Source organism: Aquila chrysaetos, chromosome 4, assembly GCF_900496995.4.
Source record: "Aquila chrysaetos chrysaetos chromosome 4, bAquChr1.4, whole genome shotgun sequence".
Lineage (NCBI taxonomy): Eukaryota > Metazoa > Chordata > Aves > Accipitriformes > Accipitridae > Aquila > Aquila chrysaetos.
Window position 1 is genome coordinate 15,043,951 of NC_044007.1, and position 14,902 is coordinate 15,058,852.

The 14,902-nt window shown below is 46.6% G+C and overlaps 1 protein-coding gene across 2 annotated transcripts in view; it reads left to right on the plus strand.

Moving 5' to 3' along the window:
- Window positions 1-12,104: 12,104 nt before the first annotated feature.
- Window positions 12,105-14,902, plus strand: part of SAMD12 (sterile alpha motif domain containing 12) — a 181,519-nt gene continuing 178,721 nt past the window's right edge. The window contains exon 1 of one of the 2 annotated variants that reach the window (XM_030011879.2): window positions 12,105-12,336. In XM_030011879.2, coding sequence (XP_029867739.1) covers window positions 12,324-12,336 — 13 coding nt within the window. In that variant the 5' untranslated portion in view covers window positions 12,105-12,323. The remainder of the gene's footprint in view (window positions 12,337-14,902) is intronic. The other variant, XM_030011880.2, reaches the window with a different exon arrangement.

Sequence of the window (14,902 nt, forward strand, 5' to 3'; positions counted from 1 at the left end):
AGTATTTAGCTCTAAAGGATTTTTAGTGTAGTTCTGGAATAGGCAGAGGTGAAATACAGAATAAAAGACTTAAAACTTATGCTAAGAAGACTTAAGAATTCACTCAACAGTACAAACAGCAGCAGCAACAGAGGAGCAGTTCAGAGCACAAAGGAAAAAATGAAGCAGTCTTACGAGAGAAACTGAAGGAGGCAGATGACAATTAGGTGTCCATAAGTTCTCATTAAAAGTGGGTGGTTTCCAGACTCAATTAAAAGAAAACTCTTTGAAAAGATCTTTAGGAGCAGTAGAGAGGAAAAAGGACAAGCAGTAAAACCCTTACAAGGCTGTTGTGTATTACAAATTATTTTCTTTTCACTGTTTTTTGGGAAAAGGGTGAGAAAGTCATATTTGGAATCTGTAGTTCTGTCACATAATAACTCAGATTTCTGATGCTATAAGCTTGCAAAACAGATGTGTTCAAACTAGTAGAAAAAAGGAAATAAAGTGGAAAAATAAAAGCATAACTAAAAGACTGTGCATTGTTTTCTTCCCGTGTGTTAAAAATAAAGAACCCATTACAACTTACGTTCTTAAAAATAACCTACAGTAGGAATCTTAGGAGAAAGCACAGATTTCTTACCTGTAAGACACAAAGTAAAAGACTACTTTTGCTTGTTAACTTGGAGAAATAATGCTATGAAAGCCATTAGGCTCAGAGCACGGTTGCTTACTGCCCTCACAAGTCACGCCAGTCACACCAGCTCAAGCTACAATTCCTTGAGTCGTGTGGGTTGAACCAATAGCATCCCCGTGGCTGACCACAGTTCATTCCTGGTCTGCTCAGAACGTATTCATCGGGGCTGAGCGTGGGTCAGAACTGTCCCCGTGTGCACCGTGACCTCCAGCAGCTTTTGCTGGTGCACGAGCGGGCTGAACGCATCGCGCTGCCCCGGTGCTGGGGATGAGCGTGGCCTCCAGCTCCTCTGCGATGCAGGCGGGGTGGAGTGCAGACTGACAAGGCTGAAGGCTACCAGCACCTTCCACATGGGGCTGAGGAGAAGAGGCCTGAGCCGTTCCCAGGTCTCTGTTATTCCTGGCAGGCATTTCCATGCAGCTGGGACAACAAATGGTAAGTACACAACTGCTGGGTGTAGCCTCCGCCCCGGGCCCAAGAGGACAGTCACACCAGCTCCTGCTGCTCGGTAGGAAGCCAGGCTGTGATGGAAAAGTCCACCCCAAGGACTGTCAGAGATGTCACTGAAAGAATCTCAAAGGGCAACAGACACTTGTGTTTAGACAGCTGAATTGATGCTGAAACATCTACACACCAGAGCCACAAACACCACTTGCATTTCTGGGCTTACTGCACGTTTCAGAGCTTCTCCGTTGCAATGTGTCAGAGCAGGGCACTCAGGGACGCCTTCACCCAGTTTGGTACATAATGTCTGCAAGGGCACTTAAGTAATGTACTCAGCCTGCAATGCTGTCTGGCACTGGTATCTTCCGTAATTTCCCTCTTTTTCCCTCTTCCCTTCATTTCCCCATGGCTTCTCAGCAGCTCAGGCAAAGCCACTTGCAAAGGTGAGCACAAAATAACTTACAACTTATTTTGTGCTTATCTTTGGGGGGGGGCAAAATCCAACTTTGCAATGGAATGGGGTTTTGGGTTTACCGTAAAATGCTGGGTTAAGGAAGCAAAATGTCAAGGGGTTGTGGGAGGTTTTACGGTCATACAGACAGAAATGGAAGAATTTCATGTTCTTCTCTCATTAACATTCCTCTGTCTGACTATTGATTCTACACTGAAGAAACCTCCTCCCCCTGTCCCCAAATAGACCATGTTCACCTCCACAAAACCATGGGGACAGAGAGAGAGACAGCAGGCTTCTTTGGCCACAGGGAAGCATGAAAAGGGGCCAAAGAGCTGGAGTCACAGCTCAGAAGAGCCTCGGTGAGCTGGGCTTGTTGCTTCTGCTGTTGGGTGACAGTGGAAAAGATGCACTTCCTCCCCCAGAAACCAACACCTCTCACATCCCCACTCCCGCCTGGGCAGCAGTGATGCCTAAGCTGGGCATGGAGTTATGGGCTGTTCCCCAAACTGGTCTTTTCTCCTGCTAGGACAGGCAAATAAGTATCACAGGGCATTATTTGGGTTTTTTACCTACCCCCAACAGCCTGTTACCTACCCCTGGCCCTGACAGCAAGACGTACATATAGCCGCTTTGGCCAGTGTGAACAGAGATTTCTGTTCTCCTGAGCTCTAGGTCAACTGAACCATGCTAGATATTACAGTCGGATCCTCCCCTTGCTTCCATCCCAACCTAATCCAAAATAACTCCATTCACTTTCCTGGAATGATGTTTTGTGGGTGCAAGAAAGTAGGAATTGAGGACTTGCCACTCCCAAAGCTTGTCTTCATTTGCAATCATTAGTTTAAGTTAATACACCTGAATGACTTTATTTGTGCTTAGCTTAGTTTTAGCAAGCGCTGGCATTCAGGAAACACCACTCCAGCTACTGAAGTGATTTGATTAGCAGTGCTGAGTGATTAGATTAGCAGAGTGGCTGGACAGAACCGTTAATTAGTTGTTGTCGTTCCAGCTGATGTATCCCCACTGCGCCAGCAGCTCGAGCTGTGCATTTGCATAGATAAAACCTTTGCATGCTTATATCCTGTCGTTTATTTGTAATTCACAACCCTGCCTCCTGTCAGTGCTTCTAGTCCCTTAGCTTACATGGTAGAGGTCCGTACTAGCTATAAGCTCTGTTGTTAGCCTGTACTGGAGATCATTGTATGGTGCTGAAAATGTCAGCGAGAGAAACTATTGGTTCTTTGTCATAACTCCAGCAGAGATGTATTTCAGATTCTCCGGGTAATGCTCTTTCCGGAGTGGTGTTTCTTGGCATACAACAGTGCCTCGTTGCAGAAATACTATAGTTTTGTGATGCTGTTGCAAATAGCAGTAGTTTTCACTGTCTCTTAAGCTCCCCTGAGTTCCAATCATGGCAAAAAAAGCTTCCGAGGAAATAACCCTAGTTTTAAGGCTGAGGCTCCAGAGAAGTATGTGCCCACTTGCTATTTGTGACCATTTCCGTTCAAGGGCAAATGAAAATAAAGCAAGTAGGCAGGGAGAGTAGCATTTCTCTTTGTAAACCTAGTCCCCTATGAGTTACATGTTTAAGCTTGTTGGTCATCTGGGCTACTGCTGCTGTCAGGAGAGAGGATGACAAGCAGCTTCAACGAATGCTTCTTTTCCTCCCTTTGGTGACTTCTAGGAAATGTAGTGTTATTGAGTGCTTGATGCTTTGATAGATAAAGTTCAGTGAGATGAATCCTACCCTTCCTGCTCCCTGCCAAGAGGAAGCAGACCTATGCTGCTGCTCCTCTGCCAAGAAATAGCAGACGTTATGTTTGCCCATATGGAGCAGTGCTCTGAATTCTTGTGCTTGGAATACACATGGAATTCCCTTTCTATTAAAAAGCAAAACAAAACAGCCTGCTCAGAAATACGTGGAAGGCTTTTAGGAATGTGGAATAGGTGCTCCTTCCTGGATGCCAGGGACAATTTAATGTTCTGTTGGATCATGATAAATTCCCTTGTCCCTCTGGGTAGTAAAAGCATGCAAAGTACAAAGGGAAAACATAAAGTAATGCTGTATGAATGATATCAAAATATAACACTGATGAGAAAAAGTAGCATAAGAAAGGGGATAGAGCTGTGATGCTTTGCATTGCTGATAACAGTTGATGTTTGCATAGTAAGTGTCAAAGCCTTCAATACTGGACCTACTCCTCCTCTGCACCGGGAATTTCACTCTATGAAGTGTAAGGCAATGAAAAATCAGGGTCATAATATCCCACTGAGTTTCTGAGTCATCTTATTGCACTGAAATAAAAGCACTTTAGAAAATACAAGCCATCTGTGATGTTAAATGCAATTATCTGATTTGCCTTAATAAATGCTCACAAATCACCGCCAACCACTTGAATTTTTCAACACTGCTCTGAGTCACTCATAAGCAGGTAAAGGTCATCATGCTAAGACATTCTCAACTCTGATCATTATCAAGTTATTATTATCATCTGCAATAACACAACTGCTTCCATCCAAATCCAGCACATAAAAGGATTTTAAAGAAGGAGATATGTCATTTTTTTTTAGCTCTGGCCTTCAGAGGATCACACTAGGTATGTTATTACACTGAAGTCTACACAGTATTGATTATTCCTTATAGCTTCATCCTACTGGCACTGAGGTAAGTGACAAACATCACTGTTGTTAAAGGTCAGATCCCAAGCTCTATGTTCCAGATTCCCCATGGCTTCTGTACATCGGGAATTCCCCAGATGTGTCCTTTTTTTGCATTTGCCCAGTAATTTTGTCCAAGTGTGATAGGGACACTGTGACTGTACAAATTAAATGGTCTGGTAAATGCACTATGCTCAGGATGCATCAGCCCCTACTGTGCATACACAGATAATGTTCTAGACGGGCTCTGTACAGATGCACATGTCCCACACTGCACAGGTTCACGTATTTCTCTCTGGGGAGACCCAGAAGAGCTATGAGAGACTTTGTTTCTCAGAAGTTATTTACACCTGTAACAAAAGCTACAGATATGAATTTAAATCTGTTTTGTGTAAGTGTAAATGTTTGTCACTGTCCCCTCAGGAAGAGCTGCATGCATGTTACCCAAATCTGAGCACACTGAGGTTCCACAATACAAACGTCTGTGCACATACCAGTCCATGTCTAATGTGTGAGTGTAGCAGGAGTGGTTTGAATGCTCAGCCAGTAAAAAAGACAGTATAGAATTACCAAAAGAAAGACCTTACATAAACAGAATTGACTTAGCTCCACAGCATCCTCAAAACAGCAGAGAATAGAATTGTTATAACCAGGAGGGATAGAGAGAGACTGTCCAAGCATGCAGAGATGGTGTTAGGAAAGCTAAAGCCCACCTGTGGATGTATCTGGTGAAGGACTTGAAGGGCAACAAGAAGAGCTCCTACATCTATGTCAATAGGAAGACTAGGGAAAATGTGGGCCCGCTGCTGAATGGGACAGGGGCCCTAGTGACAAAGGAAATGGAGAAAGCCAAGGTACTCAATGCCTTCTTCACTTCATCTTTACTGGTAAGACCAGCCTTTAGAAATCCTAGGCCCCTGAGAGCAATGGGAAAGTCTGGAGCAAGGAAAACATACCCTTGGTGGATGAGGATCAGGCTAGGGAACATTTAAACAAAATGGACATATATAAACCCACAGGACCTGATGGGTTGCACCTAACAAGTGCTGAGGGAGCTGGCCAACACCATTGCAAGATGACTCACAATTACTTTTGAAAGCTCATGGTAATTTGGTCAGATTGACTGGAACAGAAATTGAAGATGACTGGAACAGAGCAAATGTCACTCCTACCTTTAAGAACGGCAAGGAAGATTTGGAGAACTACAGGTCAGTCAGCCTCACCTTGATACCTGTGAAGGTGATGGAGCAACTAATCCTAGAAACCATTTCCTATATTTAGGATAGGAATGCTATTGGAATGGATTCCATGGTCAAAACAGATTTACACAGGGGAAATCGAGCCTGACTAACCTGATAGCCTCCTATGATGAAATGACTGGCTTTCAACACTGTGTCCAGTAACACCTTCTTAGAAAAACTGATGGACTAGATAAGTGGTTGGTGCGGTAGATTGAAAACTAGCTGATATGCTGGGCTCAAAGGGTTGTGATCGGCAGCACAAAGTCCGTTTGGAAGCCAGACACTAGAGTTATACCGGGGGTATACTGGGGGCCAATACTGTTCTGTCACCCTCATTAATGACCTACTGGGATGATGGGACAGTGTGCACCCTCAGCAAGTGTGTTGATAATACAAAACTCGGAGGAGTGGCTGATATACTGGATGGTTGTGCTGCCATTCAGAGGAACCTGGACAGGTTGGCCAACGTGGACATACTGGAGTGTGTCCACTGAAGGGCCATGAAGATGATTAAGGGATCGGTATATCTCTTGTAGAAGGAGAGGCTGAGAGAGCTGGGCCTGTTCAGCTTGCAGAAGAAAAGGCTTGGGGGGGATCTCATCAATGTGTATAAATATCCGATGGGGGGGGGGGTGGGTGAAGCATATGGAGCCAGACTCTTCTCAGCAATGCCCAGTGAAAAGAAACAAGGCAATGGGAACAAACTGAAATACAGGAAATTCCATTTAGATGGAAAAAGAAACTGTGAGGAGTGATCTAACACTGGAGCAAGTTGCCCAGAGAGTGTGTGGAGTCTCCACCCTTGGCAACATTCAAACCTGACTAGACATGACCCTGAGCCACCTGCTCTAGTTGCCCCTGCTCTGAGCAGGGGGTTGGACTAGATGATCCCTAGAGCTGCCTTCCAGCCCCAATGACTCTGTGATTCTGTGACTGTGGGTTATTGAGAGCATTGAATTGTTCCCCAGCCCACATCAAGTTGCAGTTCAGCAAATAATAGCAGAAGTCAGGATTGTTTAAACAAATTACCCAACTGTTTGCCAACTGGTCACACGGACCTGCTATGGTAGACTGTTTCTCTAGCTCTGTTTACATATACATCCTCTATTAGATATGGTTCTTTCATTTCCTATGAGGAATGCTTATGCGGTAAGGCTCAGTGATTCACACTCTCCAATCAAGAGCAAGGAGGGCACTCAATGTTTTACTTTTCTCTGCAGAAAGGGGACCCAAGCATTTTTCAGGAACCATAAATCTCATTCATGGCTCACAGATCTCCAGTACAAACTCATCTGAGGCTACCACCAAACCAGCCAAGTTCTGCATTGGTGACACTACCCTCGCTTGCTTGTTCCCACCTCATACTGCCCAGTTCCCTGTGCTACCACATGTGTTTGGGCAGTCACCGGTGAATGAGAGCAGGTAACTGATGGGGGTAACACTCAACAGGCTTTGTGCCAGATTACTTTTCAGTAAAAAGGAAGACTGTTTGAGGCTAATGACAGCAGTAGAGAGCAGGAACATAAACCACTGCTTTAGACAGCAGTGCTAGCCCAGAGTAGCTAAAAGTGTTCATAAGATCACAGGATGATTCAGAGTGAAGGGACCTCGGGAGGTCTCTAGCCCAACCTCCTGCTCCAAGCAGGGTCAGGTGTGAGATCACAGCAGGTTGCTCAGGGCTTCATCGAGTTGGGGCTTGGAAATCACCAAGGATGGTGACTGCAAAACCTCTCTGAGCAACCATCCTGCTCCAATCCATGACTGTCCGCCTGGTGAAAAAGGTTTTCCTTATATCCAGCCTGATTTCAGTCTATGCCTGATTTCTTCCACCTCCCACCATGCACCGCTGTGAAAAGCCTGACTCAAAAAGCTGTTGTCCAAGGCAGCCACAGCTGTGGTCTATGCATGTAGCCCCACTGCTGATTTTGGATTGTCCTGCTGAGCAAGTTGTCACAAACTGGCTTTGAGAGTAAAATGTGTGGCATGTTTCCACATTTGCATAAAATTTCTCTTTAGTTTACCACAAAGCAATGAATGAAATAAACAACTCATCAGATTATTTGATGATGGTAAAAGTCAGTACCACTCTCTGTGCATGACTTACTTAAGACATAGGTGTTACTGGAGAGTGGAATTAACCTCACACTTATAACAGGATAGACATTTGTATATACTGCTCAGTCAGGCTCAGACATGTACAGATCATATTAACCCATCCGCTTCCCTTCCCCGGTTTTCTATGATATGAAATAAACCATAATAATTTATATGGATCTTCCAAGTATTTTAACACTCAAATTCCATTTTTTTTCCTTGCAGCTAAGAGCAGAGGACATCGGCTATTCAAGAATATAATTTTTTATTTAAAAAGAAATCAATTACTGAAAAGACAAAATTAGAGAAAACACTAGAAATTGCAACAGTAATGATAAAATACACCTTGCAGACATCGTAGGATCTTTTCTGAGTCTCCTTCAGACCCCCAAATGCACTTCCTGTAGTATTATGGATTATCATGCAAAATATTTTTGACAATAAGGGAATATAGGTGTGTAAGATAAACAATATGCAAAGTATATTTCACCAATAGTATAGACAAAGAATATTAATTACGCAATTACACTACTACACTATCAAAACCTGCTTTTCGGTGCTTTAATGACACCATTAAAATCATATTACATGTATTTTAAACATCTTTATTCTATTTCTGGGCAGACTACAGCCTCCCTGCCTAATAGCTCTTCTGAAGTCATTTTCAGACCCCAGAAAACTGCTTCTGAATATTAGTGTTTAACACATAGCATACCTTGGTTCATTTGGTGATGGTCAGACTGGATCCACACAAGCGTAAGAATCTCCTTCCATGGATCAGAACATGGGACTTGACTTATATCTAAACTCGGTTTCTCCCCTTTTCTCAGTATATGCTTAGTTGAGTTATAGAGCACCTATTTCTTTTAAAATTGAAACCCTGCAGAACATTAATAACATAAAGTTGGATACTGAAAAAAAATCAGCAATGCACCTAGCATTTTCTCCCCCTGCCTTTCAGGTATTTGTGTGAGACTCAGCAGGTCTTCTCAGGAAATGCAACCTCCTACAGCAACAAAGAGAATGCATAGAAGCTCCCCACCCTCCTCCTCTCACTCCAGATCTGGCACCCAGTATCCCTCAGGCTGTTTTTCCAGCCATGTAGCTGGCTCTGACAAAGGGAGGGGAATTCGATGGGAATTCTCTACTTACCGCTTCCACACCTGAATTTCCAGCTACCTCCTACACTGTAGTGTCCGCAAAATTTCTGCTGAAACTTCCTTGTTTTTCATTACCAAATGAGTGCAGCTCGCAGCCTAGGGCGTGTGCTGAGAGTGTGCCACCGTACAGCCCTTCCCTCTTCCAGCCCTTGGTACTGGCACAGGTACTGAAGTGGAAAACCCCACTTCTTCTTCCCCATCAATATCAAATCTGTATAGTCCTATGCATGTTCCTCCCACACCTTCCCCCAATCTAAATGCACTAATCATCAGTTACCTTTGAAAAAAACACCCATTTCCATGTATTCCTTCCCAGCAACACGCAAGGCAATGGAAGAGTCCAGATAGTGAGCTGTTAGGCAGGCGGGACGGTCCTGTGATAGGGCTATTACTGTCACACTTGAGTTTGATGACAAACTTTGAATGGTTTTAATTTCACCATCGCAGTTTAGGCCGATTCACCTAAGTGAATCACAGCCAAAAATGTTCAGTCATTGCTGTGATACTGTTCACTGCCAGAGACACCTGGCACCTACCTTGAGGTCAATGATTTTCAGATGTTTCTTTAACTGTCCCTGAAAGATGGCTCTGTGCGTGTGTTTGGGCACCCAAAATAATTAATCATCTTTGAAAATCCTGGGTCACAACGATACAACAGAAGTTCCTTGCTAACAAGATCATCAGATGAAGATGAGTGAGAATTTCACTGTGTTTTACAGAAAGGACTTTGGAGCACAAAAGGATGCTTAAAGCTTAATGACTGTTGAATTTCGGTAAGGTGAAAGGGGAATAAAAAGGGAAAAATGATGATGGATGATAGTGTAGTGAAGTATACAAGCCTAACATCTTGTTTAGTCTTCAGAACTCTTCTAGTAGAGCAATGCTGTTGATGGATGTACTTTCATCTAATGTTAGCTGGCAGCAGTCCTACCTAGAAATAATTCGAATGGCTAAGGAGCCTCTGGTCAGTATTGCTTATTTCATCTGGTGACCTAGGGCAAAGTACACAGCAAATTGACTTTGGCTGTGACAAACTGAGTCTGTTTAAAGGGACTTTGCTACACTTTTAAGAGAAAGTTTAGAAGAAACCTGCCTGGAGAGAGGCAAGGTAAAAAGAGAAGCAAGAAAGCAAGGAAGCGTGATGAGATAGCTCTTTCTGAGCAGAGAAAGCTGGTCTTTTTCTACTCTATAATTTAGCAGGGTGTTTTTTGAAAGTTAGCTCGCTCTCACTGATGTTTTTGAAAGCTCTGCTCAAAACAGATTGTACTTTACCACAGATTAATTGAATCAATTTACAGCCTCTTTTCTCTAATGAGTGACATACATTAAATTACAATTTGCCTAATCTTGACCAGAATTTGAGAAGTTTCTGATGTTCTTAGATACTGTTAAATACTAGGTTTCACTAGCTATCATGTAACATTAGGTATCAAACACTACACCTTTTAACATCTGTCATGCCCTATTTGCTATCTAGTCACAGCCATAATTTTGCTGTTCTTCAGCAGGCACAAAGTCATAATTAAAAACTACAGGGCTGTTTAAAGGGCTTAGTAAAATTGTACTCACTGGGGATGTCCTCAGGGCCCACAGCTGAAATGTAGCTACCAGTTAGAAATTCAGCATACTAATGGGGATAGGACTCCAGCTCTCCATGTCCATGCCACTTGGACTCTGAGCCTTGATTTATTCACTCTATGGCTTCCAACTCATTCTAACCAAGAAAGCACTGCTTCACATATGCATTAGCCAGGTAATTAACATACCTCCAAATACTGTAATCATTAAATAAATGATTAATGATTAATTGAATACATAAGCTTAATACAAAACGTCATCAAAATCACAAAAGCTTATGTAGTCATGTTGAGAAGAAACTGCTGAAGGTTTTATGTGTGTATTACATACATTTGAAAACCGTGAAATCTAGGAACACCCCATTTTCTCAACAGAAAGTATGTGAATATAAGCCCATTTCTCCCAGCGTATGGGATCAGGTGTGTGACTGTATTGCACTTGGGAATACCAGCATATCCTCTCAATCATTATTACTTATAATGCACTGTGAGTATGCCTACCACTTTGCAAACACGTGAAAGACAAGGCTGCTGCTCCAGGGAGCTTGTATCTTGACTCATATACAACACAAAGGCTAATAGTTCAAATGCATATGAGAGCGAAGAACAAGTGAGGTCTTCAGGGCAAAGTTGGTAACAGAAGGCTTCAGGAAAGAGTTGGGCTTTAAGGCCGCTCTGTATAGGCTCTGGTTTTCCTTCATAAAATAAATAATGAAGACCCCATTTTACTTTAATTACTTTAGATATTTCAAGAACGTCGGAATTCCTGCAGCTTATGAAGACCTTATTTATTTGCACATTGTATGTTCTGGCACCCTAATTTGAACTCATGGAGGTTTGTCTTGCCAAAATAACCTCTCATGTATAACACTTATTACCTGCAGTAGCCACTGCTAACAAACAAAAAGAACGTGTGAAAACGTTTTCACGCTCTATCTGTATTTGCCTTTGTATACTTGGTGCCTCTGCTGTTGTCCTCTTGATTTTAGTAATGACATAACTTTGTTGAGTGAAGGAACTCATAGACTCTTTCTGGGTAGGTTAATATTTGTTGATACATTTGAAAAAAAAAATTTTTTTCTCCTTTTTTGAAGGAGAAAAATCTTCAAAGCCTTTTTGGTATCCCAAAATGAAACTGAACAGGGTACAAACCCACGGCTGTTTTTCAGACAGCCAACGTTTCGTTTCAGGACAGATCTCGAGGGTGCCAGGTTGTTTGGCGTAAGATTCGTGAGGACCTGAAGTAAAGGCTCCGTTACCGCGTCCCTAATATCGCCTTCATTTTCTGGATTTTTTGGACGACCTGTCAAGAGTTGGACAGCATAAAGATGGCGAATGGAGAAAGACCGAGGGCCTCACTGCGGGGCGAGCTGCTGACGGTAAGTTCCCGATGCTCTTTGCCTGCCTTTCTCCTTCCCTGCGGAAAACCTCCTCCGGCCGCGCTAGGGAGAGCGGCGGGACGGGACTGGGACAGAACGGGCTGACACCTCGCTCCCCTGCAGCCGTCACGCTGGAAGTCGCAGTGACTGAAATACCACGACAGAAACATCCCAGCGCACCCGTGAAACGACGCCTTCCGCCGGCTGCTGAGCCCCCTCCCGCCACACCTCGGGGCGGCCACCCTCCCTCCAGCCTCCCGCAGCCCAACCGACGCCACCGGCCGCTGCCCGCCCCCGCGCTGCTCTCCCCGCTCGGCAGGTACGCGCGGAGGCGTCCGGTGCCGCCAAGGCCACCGCAAAGGCCTGCGGGAGCCTCTCCGGCGGCGGGGGCCGCCGGCGGCTCGGCCGGGCGCCCAGCAGCCCCCCGCCGGGGACGGCGGGCCCGGGGGAGGCCGGCCGGGACTACGTTTCCCAGGGTGCCGCGGGGCGGGCGCCCGGCCCCGCCCGCCTGTCAGCGGGAGCGCTGCAGGTTGATCGCCGCGGCTGCAGATGAGCGGAGCCCGCGCGCGGGCGGGGGGGCGGCCGGGGCAGCGCCGCCGGGGCCGGGTCGGCGGCCGGCGCACTATGCGAGGCCGGGAGGATGGCGGTGGAAGGTAAGGGCTCCGCGTCCCCTGCCCGCCGCCCCCGGGGTCCCTCCCCCGTCTCCTCCCCCGGGCACTCACCTGCGCCGCGGCGGGGCCGCCCCGGCCCGGCCCGGCTCGGCGGGAGGCGGGGGGGGGGGAGCAGTGCCCGCCGGCGGGGCCTGAGGCGGCGGCGCCTGAGGCGGCGGCGCGGCCGCTCTGCCGCCCGCTGCACCGGCCTCGCCCGCGGGGCGCCCGGCCGCCTCCCGCGCCCCTCGGCTCGGCCGCCCCTCGGGCGCCGCGCCTGCCCCCGGGCCAGGTGGCGTGGGGTCGGGCCGCGGCGGCCCGCGGGAGCGCCGCCCGCCCGTGGGGGCCGGCGGCGGCGGGGGAGGCAGCGGGGGCTGCCCGCGCAGCCTGCGGCAGCCGGAGGCTTCAGTCCGGCAACTTCCCGGCGGGCCCGGAGGTGCCGCCTCTCCCGGCAGGGGCGGCAGACCTGCGCCGCCTCCCTCCGAGGTGGCCCCGGCGGCCCCGCTCAGCCCGCCGGGCGTCTTCCCCGCCCCGCCGCCGGTCTCCCGCCGGGGCTGAGGCGCCGCCGTCCCTCGGAGCCGCCCGAAGCCCCCGAGTGCCTGAGGCCGTGGTGCCCACGAAGCTCCGGCAGCCCCCCGCCGGCCTCCCGCGTGGGCGCAGAGCTGTCGGTGCCGGGGCGCGCTCGGCCTCTCCTTCCCCCCAGGAGATGCAGAAGCCCGTGGGCCGAGGTGCCTGGCTCCTGGGGAGGCGGGAGCTGTGAGGTGTTCGCGGAGTGCCCGGCTCCTGGTTAAGTTCCCGGTAATTGAGGTGGTGCCTAACAAGAGCTGGAAAGGTGGACGCTTTGTTGGGGTCTTCCAGTAGATGCTGGGCTCCTGCAGCAGTCTGACGTTGGCTGCGTGTTCCCTTTCCGTGGGGCTTTTGGGAAGCTGGAGGAGAGATGTGACGAGGTGTATGGGAAAAGGCAAATCCACTTTCCTGCTGTCCGCTTCCAAAATTCACTCCGTTTTCTAGCGCTTTAGAGCAAAACGTTGAGAATCCCTGGGGTTTGTGTCCCATCTTGCTTTCTTCTGTGCCCTTGGGAAAGTTTCAGAAGTCCACAGTGTGAAAACCAGCCATCTGACCCCTCTCCTATGCTTCATTTGGGGTATGTTGGGTTTTTTTGGGGTGCTTATCCTAAGACTGCCTTGAGCTTTGTTTCTCAGATAGGCTGAGATCTACAGTTCCATCAGAGACCCCTTGCTTTATTGCTGAAAATCATGCTGAAAGCTGTCTTTTGCTGAGTACCAAAGTGGGCAGCACAGATGATAGTCCAGCAAAAACTTGGGCTCACTGAAGGTAGTGGGCAGCTTAACATCCCTGAAAAACAACTTCCTAGGCAAATCCAAATAAAGGTAAACAAAATCACTGTCTCAGAGGTGTCTGTGTACATCTAAAGTTGTCCATCCTAAGCTCTAAGCCTCTCCCTGAGTCAGACAGATGTGTTGTGCACAGGCTGCTCTACTGAGTGGCAGTTTTGAAGACTGTAATGATATAAAGAAGGAAGGTAGTGGTCCTGAATAAAAGCATTGCTGCTTCAGTGGCAAAAACTTAGCAAGGTGAACTGGGCATGTGTGCCCGGTAGTGGGTAAGTAAGTAAATGAAATGGACTGCCATGCACCAGATGGTTCGTATGCCAGCAGCAACCCCTATTTCAGTGTGCTCTCTAATGTCATCCTCCTTTATTTACTTGAAGTCCTTTTCAGTCGGTTTGCTAGATCTTTTCAGGTCTGTAATAATTCCTGTCATATCTGCAGTGCCTTCCATCTGAGAATCTGTAAAAGCTCTGTAAATATTAATGAAGGAAAGCTCTGCTAAAGCTTTGGGAAGCAGTGCCTTTCCCTTCTCCTGAGATGGGATTTTTTTCTTTAACTCCTTCTTCCCATTTCCTTTGCCCAGGATGCATCCCTGCAATGGTCTATTAGAACAGGCTTTCTTGTATGTTCTGCTTTCCTCCCATTTTGGGTTTTTCTCCCTCAACTTTCTTGCATTTGCGTAATTCTGTTACCCTCACACTAGCACAGCAAGATGACTACTTCTTCAGTATGAGTAGCCATGCAGCTGGGACTACTTTGTGTAGACATAGTGAATGCACATTTAAGGCCTTTTCTTATCCATCATTTTCTGTTGGAACTATGTTTCTTTGTGTGACTGTACTTAAAAGCATGCTTTTATCTTAATGCATCTTCTCCAGTATTGGAGCCCTGGGTGTGACCTGTATTCTTTTCATGAACTGCAACTTTTGGAGGGTAACATGTGGCATTACAGCTTCTGTTTGGGAAGCTGAGAGGTTACTTGTCCCTCATGGCTCTGATCACCACAATGTGCCCATCGTACTCTAGTCAAAAATAAAGTTGGTATTGAATCTTCTAAATTGATAGTTTTGTAGAAGAATGCCAATTTGCTGAACTCAGAATGTCTTGGACTCAGGAAACACAGACTACTTTTTTTTTTTTTTTCCCTAGTTGTTTGATTTGTTTGTTTTCATTGGAAAAACATTTTCCTGGTTTGCTGCTTGGGATCTTGAGAGCATAAC